This window comes from Prionailurus bengalensis, chromosome A2 (assembly GCF_016509475.1).
Source record: "Prionailurus bengalensis isolate Pbe53 chromosome A2, Fcat_Pben_1.1_paternal_pri, whole genome shotgun sequence".
NCBI classification, from domain to species: domain Eukaryota; kingdom Metazoa; phylum Chordata; class Mammalia; order Carnivora; family Felidae; genus Prionailurus; species Prionailurus bengalensis.
Window position 1 is genome coordinate 118,939,661 of NC_057348.1, and position 12,889 is coordinate 118,952,549.

At 36.0% G+C, this 12,889-nt stretch overlaps 1 protein-coding gene across 2 annotated transcripts in view; it reads left to right on the top strand.

Moving 5' to 3' along the window:
- TAX1BP1 (Tax1 binding protein 1) overlaps positions 1 to 12,889 on the top strand; it is a 90,678-nt gene that overhangs the window by 32,407 nt on the left and 45,382 nt on the right. For both annotated transcript variants that reach the window (XM_043589160.1, XM_043589161.1), the window contains exons 6-7: positions 8,996 to 9,144; positions 9,237 to 9,327. In XM_043589160.1, the coding sequence (XP_043445095.1) occupies positions 8,996 to 9,144; positions 9,237 to 9,327 (240 nt within the window). The remainder of the gene's footprint in view (positions 1 to 8,995; positions 9,145 to 9,236; positions 9,328 to 12,889) is intronic.

Below are 12,889 nucleotides of genomic sequence, written 5' to 3' on the forward strand. Positions count from 1 at the left end.
GATCTCAAGGTTCGTGAGTTTGAGCCTCACATCAGGCTCTGTGCTGACAGTGTGGATCCTGCCTGGAATTCTCTCTCTCCCCTCTCTGCTCACTCTTTGTCTTTCTGTCTCTCAAAACAAACATTAAAAAAAAAATGATATAACTTAATAGTTGAAAATAAAAAGCAATCACCTGGTCATTGACCTGTTATTTTCATAAGAAAAGTAATTGGTTAGTTTTTCAAACACAGATTGCGATGATACATATCACAATCTCACAACTAGTTGCATATTCTTATGTCTTTTGACATGATTGACCCTAAAGATGGGATGTGTTCCATTCTTTGTCCAACAAGGCCTAGAGCAGTTAATTATTACTTGAACCAACAGTACAATGATTTTCAATAATTTTTATACTCCAGTAGAGTAGTTGTAAATTGCACACCTGAACAGAGATGATACAGAAATAGGGCTTAAATTCTGAAAAACTTTCTCTTGACTTGTAGTTGAAGAGTATTCTTTTGAGTTAGAGGGTGACCTATCAAACAATGTGTACAATTCTAACTCTTCCTTTAGACATCTGTAATGTCTCTTATTACCATTTGCCTTTCTAGTTTAAAATAAGCAGTTATTCCCCCAATTTTACTATTAGTATCTTGCAGTAAAAGCAGGTATACTGAATTAAAATATGATAACATACCAGATGTGCCTACCTTGATTGTTAGGACATTTCAGCTAAATTATGTATCCAGTTATTTTAACTCCCTGGCTGTTTGGTATAGTTCTTATTCTTTTCTCTCTATTCTTTACATGTTTATTTCGTTTGTGCCTGGGTTTGTCGGTTTTCCAAAGTGGAATGCCAATCTTTTTTTCTTTCACTCAATTACAACAAATTAGAGGGGTGGAAGTGAGATAGAAGATGATATTCATGAAAATGGCCCATCACAGCATGTACTTGGCCCATAAGATCAAAAATGCCCTGAAATGTGGCCTTTGAGGTTTCAAATCTGATCAACTTGAAATCCAAGGGAAGAATGGATGATTGGAAGAATAGGAATGGTGGAATGGTAGGCTTTCAATTGTGTGAGATTACTCATGTGCATCAGGTCGTGCCTCTGGTTCAGTCGAGTATTAGCTGAGAGTTAATGCTGTCCACATGATGAGGGTTAAGCGCTACAGATAAGACTATTATAAGAGAGCTTATTCTGACATACTTAGATTGAGAAAGTGGTAGATTGAGGGCAGGGGATTAATGAAGCAAAATAAAATTTGTAGGAGATTGTGGCTCTTGTATCCAGAAGAGGTCTTTAGAAGTTTTTATGGCAACTCATAAGTCTTGATGACGGACACTAATCTTGGAGGGGACTTCTTCCCTGCTACTATTCTTGTGTTGGTATTGTACTCTGGGAAGATGAAACAGGTAGAAGTGATATATATATTTTTAATGGTATTCTATACTATGAAAATGGTAATTAAAAAAAGGACCTAGAACGGTGTTTGTTACATAATAGATTCTCACAACATGTAGCTATTATTTTACTAGTTTTCATAGTGATGATCTAGAGAAAGAACCAAAATGTGAATAAAATCTAAATATGAAATCCATGCCATTTTCCTCAGATTCTAGAAATGATACTTATATAATGTTGAAAAAATTTTCTTAGTCATATGTTGGCAATTGCCTGTTTATTTCTGGGGATGAAATAACGGGCTTGCAGGGAAAAATAGTTCCTTTTCTTTTCTAATCACGGGGCTTATTAATGAATTTTTTTTTTTTTTCACCTCCGGAATCAGTCTTCCTCTAATCAGGCAGGCCTGCTGGGCAGCTAGAAGTCGCTTGCCTTAGTTGGGTGGCTTATAAAATCCATGACATTTCTTGGCACTTGTTTTAATTCTCTTTTGTGGTGTGAATTCTAAAAAACAATCTTGATGCTTGTTAAGAATTGTCTTCTAAATGTTTTCTCTTTGAGGTCCTGGGTGTATGTACTGCTGAATATCTGAAGGGCTCTTATGATGTATCATCTACAATTTCACTTAAAATTTTAGAATGGACAGTATGGAACAGAATGATCTGTAGCACCCTTCAGTTTCTTCATGATAGAAGAAATTGTGTTTTCATTGTTTTATAAAATAAGATTAGCTTGTTAGCCATTCAATACCTGACAAATACTGAGTTAAATGTTTATAAAATAAAAACTTTCATCTTTTACACATACTGACTTTTTTCATTGCAAAATGCCAATAGAAACACTCCTATTTTGTAAATTAAAAGAATTAGATGTGTTAAGGTTATCAAAAACAGATTGGCTTAAATGTTATGTTTAATTATGTTTTAGATTATTTTGTGTAATTGGCTGCTTAAAGGAATAAATTAGGATTACAAAGTAGATTAAAACTGAAACCAACTAACATCTATAAATAATTATAAAATACATATTATATTTCACCTGTATTTTAATATGATCTGTATATGTTCTGTCACTCATGGGTACCCTAGATTTAAAAAGTAATTATTTTCATAATTAAGGATAATTTTTACATTCATTTCTAATTCACCTCTAAGTGTAGATTTTTCTCTCCTATAATAGGCTGATTAATAAAAATAAGTCATTATACTTAATGCAAGCCAGGTGCAGTTCCTAGTGTTTACTTATGTTAACTCATTTAATCCTATAAGGTGGGCATTGTTACGGAGGAATTTTACAAAGATAGCACAGAGGTGTTACTTAACCTGCCTAAGATTGAACAGTTTGTAAAGTGGTAGAGGCAGGCTGTGTGTCTCCTTCTAGTACTCTTAATGACGCTCTATACTTTTGCCTGAAAGGACTAAAGATTTGAGCTTATCTGATTGATCTTTTTTTAAAAACAGCTTTATTGAAATGTGATTTATAACTGGCATACCATAAAGTCCAACACTTTACAATAGACAGTTCAGTGGTTTTTATTACATGTAGAATTATGCAGTCATTTCCATAACCTAATTTTAGCACACTTTCATCACCCCAGAAGAAACCTGTTACCTGTAGGTGGTCATTCTCTATTCCTTTCCCCTCAGTCCCAGGCAACCACTAAACTAAATTTCTTTCTCTGTGGATTTGTGTATTTTGGGCATTGCATACAAATGGAATCATGTGTGGCCTTTTGTGACTGGTTTCTTTCACTTAGCATAATGTTTTCAAGGCCCATCCATAGTATAATAATTATCAGTACTTTATTTCATTTTATTGTCAAGTAATATTCCGTTGTATTGATTAGTCTTTTTTTACCCTAACCTTACATTTTTTAGACTTACATAAAAATGAGCAGTTTCGGGATGCCTGGGTGGCTCAAGTCAGTTAAGCAGCCGACTTTGGCTGAGGTCATGATCTGGTGGTTCACAAGTTCACGCCCTGTGTCGGGCTCTGTGCTGAAAGCTCAGAGCCTGGAGTCTGCCTCAGAGTCTCTCTTTCTTTCTCGGCCCCTCCCCTGCTTACGCATGTATGTGCTCTTTTTCTCACAAATAAATGAAAAAACATTTTAAAAAATTAAAAAAATGAATAGTTTGTAGGTATATTCATTATGTATTTGAAAATTAGAAGATTAAAAACTGAGGCTCAGGAAACCAAATGATAATAACGAGTCTTGTTTTTCAAATAGGACTAAAACAAACCAGGGCTTTAAGTTTTGTAGTTTTCTTTTGGAGCCTAAACTATGAATTGAGTTTTTTTAATAAGATACATTTTTTTTTTTTAATGTTTATTTTTGAAAGAAAGAGAGGAAGACACAGAATCTGAAACAGGCTCTAGGCCCTGAGCTGTCAGCACAGAGCCATGCGGGGCTCGAACCTATGAACTGTGAGATCATGACCTGAGCTGAAGTCGAACACTTAATTGACTGAGTCACCCAGGCACCCCACCATAAAATATATTCTTAACTTGAATGTTGATAATATAAGATGTACTTCAGTGTAATTTTTGGTATGATTTTTTTATTTTTTTTTAATTTTTTTTTAAATTTTTTTTTTTTTAACATTTATTTATTTTTGAGACAGAGAGAGACAGAGCATGAACGGGGGAGGGGCAGAGAGAGAGGGAGACACAGAATCGGAAACAGGCTCCAGGCTCTGAGCCATCAGCCCAGAGCCCGACGCGGGGCTCGAACTCACGGACCGCGAGATCGTGACCTGGCTGAAGTCGGACGCTTAACCGACTGCGCCACCCAGGCGCCCCATGATTTTTTAAATAATTGTGAATAGTAACCCCTTACCACATGGTTGATTTGCAAATATTTTCTCCCATTTTGGAAGTCACTTCTTATTTATTTAAAAAAAAATTTTTTTTTAATGTTTATTTATTTTTGAGACAGAGAGCATGAACGGGGGAGGGTCAGAGAGAGAGGGAGACACAGAATCTGAAACAGGCTCCAGGCTCTGAGCTGTCAGCACAGAGCCCGACGCTGGGCTCGAACTCGCAGACCGCGAGATCACTACCTGAGCCGGAGTTGGACGCTCAACCGACTGAGCCACCCAGGCGCCCTGGGAGTCGCTTTCATTTTGATAATTTGATTTGTTGTGCAGAAGCCTTTTAGTTTGCTGTAGTCCACTTCTTCATTTTTCACTTTTGGTGTCAAATTCAGAAAATTCTAAGACCAGTGTCAAGGAGCTTCTTTCTCGGAGTTTCATGGTTTCAGGTCTTAAGTCTGTGAGTTGATTTGTTGTATGTGGTGTAAGGTAGTAATTCAGTTTCATTCTTTGGCATGTAGCTGTCCACTTTTCCCAACACCATTTAGAGAAGAGATTGTTTTTTCCCCGTTGTATATTCTTGGCTCCTTTTCCGTGAATTAATTGACCATATATGCATTGGTTTATTTCTCTTTTCTTTATTCTGTTCCGTTGATCTGTGTGTAAATATGTTACATATCCATGTGTAACAAGCATTATAATGGAATACACAGAAATCATTCAGTTTCATTAAAAGACAGTGTAAGTAAAATTATACTGTCCTATTTTTTTTTCATATTCCCTTATTAATAAATACACATGAAATCTAATTTAAAAATTATTTGTCTGTGGATGGGGAGCCCGGTTGGCTCAGTCAGTTGAGTGTCTGACTTCGGCTTAGGTTACGATCTTGCGTTTGTGGGTTTAAGCCCTGCATTGGGCTCTGTGCTGACAGCCCAGAACCTGGGGCCTGCTTCAGATTCTGTGTGTCCCTCTCTCTCTGCCGCTCCCCTGCTCATGCTCTGTCCCTCTTTGTCTCTCAAAAAATAAAATAAAATGTTAAAAAAATTAAAAATTACTTGTCTGTGGAATGTATACGTGCTCAGGAAATAACTTAAACAATAAATTTATTTGTAGGCTAGCTTCCCTTTTAGCTCTGACCAAAAAATTTAATCCTTTGAATCTGGTATTATAAAGGTAGAATATAAGTGTATTTGCTCTTAGCAGATTTTCGACAGAAGTAGTCTTCTTGGAAAAGAAGAATAGTTATTCTTGATGCAGATTTTTTTAAGTGAATTTGTTGTTGCTCCTCAAATAAAGTATAAGTTTTTCTCAAGATAAATTTGTTACCGAAGAGATTATATGAATTTTTAACTTTTAAAGATATTTTAATTCAGAGATCTAAAATAAACTGAAGGGCGCCTAGGTGGCTCAGTCGGTTGGGCATTGACTCTTGATTTTGGCTCAGGTCATGATCCCAGGGTCATGGGATTGAGCCCTCTGTTGGGCTCTGAGCTCAGCATGGAGCCTGCTTAAGATTCTCTCTCTCCTCTGCCCTTCTCCCCTGCTAGCACTCTCTCTAAAACAAAAATAAAAAATAAACTGAAATAAACATGCTAAAATAACTTATTTCAGATTAGTTTACAAAAACAAATAACCCAACTGTAACCTGAACAGGTTGTATTTATGGGGGCAGTGTTAATGAAAGAGGAATTGCCTAATTATTATTTATTTTGTCTTTTATCCTGTCATTTTAATGCCGTGAAGATGTTATTGAACATTGTTAATTATATCTTTGGTATGTTTCTAGAAACCAGAGAAGATGCACTTATATTCTATGTAGATAACTGTATATAGCTCAGTGTTTTAGTTGATTTCAGGAAGCAGAGTGTTTGAGAAAAGCCAGATTAAGTCAGATGAGTAAGGTTCATTTTAAAATCTAACAATTTCCATAAAAAACATAATCCTTTAAAATGTTTATTTTTGAGAGAGCATAAGTGGGGGAAGTGCGGGAGAGAGAAAGAGAAAAGAGAATCCAAAGCAGGCTGCCTGCTGTCCTTGCAGAGCCTGATGTGGGGCTCAAACTCATGAACCTTGAGATCAACATCTGAGCTGAAGTCAGATGCTTAACCAACCGAGCCACCCAAGGGCCCCAATAACATAATCCATTTGCCAATAATTTGCTGTTTAGAGCATTCAGGTACTAATTTATTAAATTTTACCACTGTATACATTTGAATCCAGAATACTTTTTCGAAATAGTTGTCCATGATAATATTTATTTATTTTGAGGGGGGGAAGAGAGGCAGAGAGGGAGCGAGAATCCCAAGCAGGCCCCAAGCTCAGTCTGGAGCCCTATGTTGGACTCGATCCCATGATGGTGAGATCATGACCCAAGCCAAAATTAAGAGTTGGTTGCTCAACCCACCGAGCTACCCAGGCACCCCAGTTGTCCTAATATTATATCTGTTTTTTTCAGATTGTATTCATTTGAAATCAGAATTTGGTGTTTTTTTAAACATGAGAATAAGTATGTTCTGTTACTTTAGATTTTTTCAGTGTGTGCTTAGCCACCCAAGTGGCTGGCTTACTTATTTATTTATTTTTATCTGGTTCATATTTGAGAGTTGACTTGAAGGAATTGCTAATAGTGGCTCGTGGTAGCAGGGATTCTTTAATCTCAGAGGAGGGGATGAAGTCGGCTACATGAATTTGAAATGTCCAAATCCCTTAATCTCCTTTTGTCTCCATTGTTGTAATTGTTCTTCTCTTGGTACACAGTGTAGCAGACTTAATCTGTTTAAGTTTTACTTTAATATTAGAATTATGTTTTGGGGCATGATTTGCAAATATTGACTGAATATTTATCTTAAATTTCAAGTGCTTTTCAAAGATTGTGTTCTAAATTCTTTTTTAAAAAGTTGGTTTTTGAAAGAAGCAGGAGTTTTAGTTTGTGTGTACTACTACAGACTTTAATGTCATTTTCATGCTAAGAAGGACCTAGCCATATTGAGATGCTATATGCTTCACTCAGACATGGGAACTAGAGGCCTGAAAAAGAATCTCAAGCATTTTCATGCCATTAGAAAATCGGTATGGATGCTGAGAAGCTATTAGGTGCTTTAATGGGTACTGGAGAAAGATGTTAAGACTCTTCAAGTTACATTAGAATTAATTTGTGACTCACTGTAGAGTTAACTTAGCTCATAGGTAAAGCAGTTAGTTAATATTTTGCATTTAGTTGCTTATGAATCTTCTGATTCTTGGCCCATACATTTTTTAGAATGCTGTTTACCTGATACAGAACTTCATTAGTTACAGATTCAGAAACTAGTTTTTGCTTCTAGGCAATCTAATCTTTGTTTTAGGAAGAAATACCTAGATTAAATCTGTAAGCTATTTACTGTGCAAAAAGAGCATTTGGTAAAACCAGCAATACAAAATTTAAAAAAAGAAAACAAAACACAGCTATTAGAAACCTCTCTGGCTATCTTTATAAATGAGCAAGACAAATAAATGAAAAATGTGTCAGATTTTGCGAGTATCCTTGGATATTGACAGCAGTTTACAGCAGAGGGAATCAATATTATTTGCTTTCTGTGGTCATTGGAATCAGACAAGCATTTAGTTTTTTTGTATGACAGTCTTTAGTTAATGTTGCAGATTCAGTAAACAAACATTTGCTTTGAGCAAAAATAAAACCAAGGGAGTGTATGTGACCATTATTGTGATGAGCTTTTTAATGAAGATGCAACATAGCAATTTTCATATTCTTAAGTAATCTCTACACCCAGTATGGGGCTGGAGCAATTTTTATATTATAGTGATATATTTAAAGTGGTATTTCCCTTATAAGTAAGAAATTTGGCTGACTTTATGAAAAAGTTGTTTGTAAATACTGTATAACATTTGTTACATTTAAATTGTAAGACTGGTGCTTTCCTTTAGCTTCTGCTGTTGCCTAGATGGGTGGTACTTTTATTTGTGGAAAGTTTTAAAAGTATTTTTTAACAAAACCAGTTTGTTTTAATTTATCAGTTCTTTGAGGTATAGTTTTCCATAACAGTACTTTCATATGCACTGATACATTTGATTCTCATGATTTTATAAAGTGAGGGAGAAGAGGCTTTATTATCTTCATTTTACAGACATAAACTGGGCTTAGCGAGGAGCTTGACCAAGTTCTTATAAGTTAAATGTCTTGATGTGTTAAAATTTTTTTAAACTTTTAAATTATTTGTCCAAAGTGGAATATTCTATTTTAAATAGAAGTAATTTTTTTTTTTTTTAACTGCATTTACTACTTTTGTATTTCAGTTTCTTTGAGTATTTGTTCAGGCCTCTGAGCCACAGTGGCAGGATCATTAGGAACCTTGCTTTGGACATGTATCTTAACTTAGTGCTTTGGTATGATTATCAGTGGCACTTAGCGATCTGTGCTGTAATAAGTTGTTAACCTTGGTAGTATCATTTGAAACCTGATTTGTCACTGGAGTAGCATTGAAAAACAGGATGTCAAAAATGAAAGTGACCAGTTTAAAATGTTTTCTCTCATTTTTTGTTGCCTGCCCTCTGGTGGAGAAGTTTGTGAAATCAACAATTGGTTGAGAAGTCTGGAAAGGAAATTAATAATTGTTTCATTTGGTATATATAAAGTTGAATGTATATTTCAGTTTCAGGTTTAGTTTTTAATCTAGTTTATAAACTTTAGAGGGGACAAATGTGGGATTAACAATTTAAGAATACATAGATTTCTTAAAGATTTGCAAATTTGTCATAGAAATTACGTTTCCCAAAATACTCCTTGTTGTTTCTAAGGGTCTTGTTGAAGCAGCACAAAGTTTAAGAACGGAAAATGAAGAGTTTAAGAAGAGATACAATGATGCTACGTCCAAAGCTCTCCAGCTTGAGGAAGATATTGTGTCAGTGACACATAAAGCGATCGAAAAAGAAACTGAATTAGACAGGTATTTCTGATGGTTTTAAAAAATAACTTTATGTTCCAAAAATGTTTTAAAGAAGGTTTTTTTGGGTCTGTATTAATGTTACTTTAATTCAGTTTAAAGGATAAACTCAGGAAGACACAGTGTGAAAGAGAACAACTGGAATGTCAATTGAAGACCGAAAAGGATGAGAAGGAACTTTATAAGGTAGTTTATTCTTTCCATTTCTATTCGTTATCTCTTGCTGTGTAACAAATGATCCCAAAACTTAGTGGTTAGGGATTTGGGAGCAGCTTAGCTACGTGGTTCTGGCTCAGGGTCTCCTGGTCAGTTGCAGTTAGGATGTTGGTAAGGGCTGCAGTCAGCTTAAAGGCTTGATTGGAACCAGAGGATCTGTCAGGGTGGCTCATGCAAATGACTTTTGGCAGGATGTCCTTCAGTTTCTTGTTGTGTGGCCTCCTCAGTGGCTGCTTGAATGTTTTCACAACATGGCAGTCCGTTTCCCTTGGAGTGAGCTATCCAAGAGAGAGCAAGGAGGAGGTCCCAGTGCACTTTGTGACCTAGCCAGCGAAGTTGTATGCTGGTGCTTCTACTTTGTCTTATTCATTAAAGACAAGTCACTTGGTACAGTCAACACTTAAGGAGAAGGGAATTGAGTTCCACTTCTTGCAGAGAGGAAGTATCAAAGGATTTGGGGACCTTTTAAGACTACCCCATGGTGTATAGTCCCCTAAAAGTTTTCAGGGAATTTGCTGGTATTTTAGTTGCTTAGCAGGTAATACATGATAAGTCAAAGAGATTTAATACTATAACAAGATACTTATTTATTAGAATTTATAAAACCTAATTGTTTTCCCCTTTAAGAACATATAAATCTTAGAACATTAATTTATTTCTGTGATGATCATTATGTTTCAGAGTTTGACTTTTAGAATAATCTTCAGAGAATGTCATTTTAAAAAATAATCTTTCTGGGGTGCCTGAGTGGCTCAGTTAAGTGTCCGACTTCCACTCAGTCATGATCGTGTGGTCTGTGAGTTTGAGCCCCACATCAGGCTCTGTGATGACAGCTTGGAGCCTGAAACCTGTTTTGGATTCTGTGTCTCCCTCTCTCTGCCCCTCCCCTGCTCATGATCTGTCAGTCTCCATCTCAAAAATAAATAAACGTTAAAAAATAATTTAAGAAATCTGACAGATCATTACCTTTTGAAATTGTTCTTCATTTTAAAATGATTCTGAAATAGAATGGTTAGCCTAAATATCAATAATGTTGTGGATATAAATTGAGACATGTTTATCTTAAGTGTTCTTATCTTAGCAGTTTTTTTTTTAATGTTTGTTTATTTTTGAGAGAGAGACAGAATGCGACTGGGTTAGGGGGAGAGAGAGAGGGAGACACAGAAGAACAAGCAGACTCCAGGCTCTGAGCTGTCAGCCCAGAGCCCGATGGAGGGCTCGAACTCACGAGCCTCGAGATCATGACCTTAGCTGAAGTCAGATGGTCAACCAACTGAGCCACCCAGGTGCTCAGTAGTTCTTGAAGGCAGTTCCAGATGAGGAATTTCAAGAACTTTTTGAGTTAAGTCAGTATTATTTGGAGAGATTCAGTCTCTTGATTAGATTAGAAAAGGGCTCGCTTATGTATTATGGTATATATTTGATTAGAGAAAAACCTACACCTGTGCGTATATATATTTAGTATTTGAGACCTACAATTTGCACGTAGAAACTGGAATATGATTTGTATTGCCAGTGGTTTTTTCCTTTTTATTTGTGGTGGTGGTGGTTTGTTGTTGGGGTTTTTTTTGTTTCGTTTTGTTTTGTTTTTTTAGGAAGATAAAAATAAAAAAAAAATATTGAATCCACCATGCAACTTAGAGCAGAGAGCATGGATGGGGACGTTTTACATGCCATGGATTATACTCATTTTATTTCTTGAATAGCTTATCCCCAGAGCGTGTGTGTGTGTGCATGTGTGTCACTCTCAAAACAGGAAGAAAAGTAGTGATGATTCACTTGTAGGTGGTTTTATGATTTGACCCTTTATAAGAATATATATCTCAAAGTAATGTTTGATTTTTGAACAAGATTTTGTGAAAAAGGGAAATAATACAGATACCTAGAGAAATTGATGTAGTTGGGTTACTGTTGACGTAGTGTTTTTGCAAACACTGTCCAAAAATGCAGCTTAAACTTTTAAAGTTATAAAGCATTTTTTAACAAAGTGAAAATCTGGCATCTCATAATTTTTTACTCAATGTTACTGTGAATTTCACTGAGAGGATTTCAGGTTTTTTGCCAGGAAAAGACCTGAGCATTATTTCTCTGGATAAAGTGCTTTCCGTGTCGTTTTCTTGTTAGCACAGTGGGAGATAATAAGAGAAATACAATGTCTATGTCTTCAGTCACTTCAATTCAGTAATAAAATGAATTCTGAAGGCAGACTAGTTAGTATTGGGAAGGGTTTGGGAAGATCCTAAGTAAACCAGTGATGGTGGAGAGGTGTAGTGAATGATAATAACAAGGACAAGTTATTGGAAAGAGAAAAGACCTATCCTTAAAATGGTCATTTTTCACACTGCCTTTCTTTTCTTTCTGTTATTAGAATAGGACTTGTGGTGTTTGTAGGGGATTGGTAAGCACATTTTAGGGCAAATCCAAAATTTATTTTTCCTTTACAGCTTTAAATTGTTTCTCCCTTAGGTCTTGTGCTTTTTTTCACTTTCTGTGTCTGTTTTACACCTGAATGACAAGTCCTTTGCTAAAAGACTTCGTATCTGGAAGGGAGAGAAAGAAAGAGGTGTCTTGGGGATTTATTCTTTTACAGTGTGATAATATCTCCAGTTTTCTGTAAGCATTATCAGTAGGGATCAAAGTGACATTGAACTCTTCATTTGAATACACTCTGCCCCAACCTCCCAGCATTCCAAACAGTATTTCATTTGTGTGTTTCCCCAAAACTGGAAGTAAAACTCTTCCTTAGAGACTTTTGTTTTGTGGTTTTTCTTTTTTATGGAAAGGAGTCTCCATTTAGTGTGATAAGACATCGTGTTCTACTTTTAACCTCAGAAACATGCTTTCCTTTCCATATTGTTTATAAAAATAACCAGAGAGATTACTTTTGTCTCTCTCCTCAGCCCCCATTAGATCATATGAGCCATCCCTGTCCTATCAGAATTTAGAGGAATTGATAGAACACTTGAGCTGGTAATTACGAAAATTAGTGTTTCTAAAGTGATGCTGCAAAGGTCTTGGCTGGTGACACCTTCAGAGAATCTGGAATTCTTTGCTATTTTTATTATTATTATTTTTAACATTTATTTACTTTGAGAGAGAGCAGTGGGGAGGGGCAGAGAGAGACAGAACATCCCAAGCAGGCTCTGTGCTGTCAGCACAGAACCCGATGTGGAGCTTGGTCCCATGAACTGTGAGCGAGATCATGACCTGAGCCAAAACCAAGAGTTGGACACTCAACTGACTGAGCCACCCAGAGACTCCTGGAGTTTTTTTCCATCCTTGTGAGCAGGAATTAGTGTTTCATTAGTCACACATTTAGAGTCAAGTGTGAAAAGTATGTCAATTCATTTCTCTCTGGCACTCTTAACCAAAGCAAGATACTCTTCATAGTGAAAACTAGATATCTATACTCTTTATAATTTCAGTTATGGAATTTGACTTGTGCATCTGTTAATGGGCAAACTGCTGCCAGAGTTCCTGGGAAAATTAATATAGTTGAGTTAATGAATCAAATATATTTTTAGGCACACAG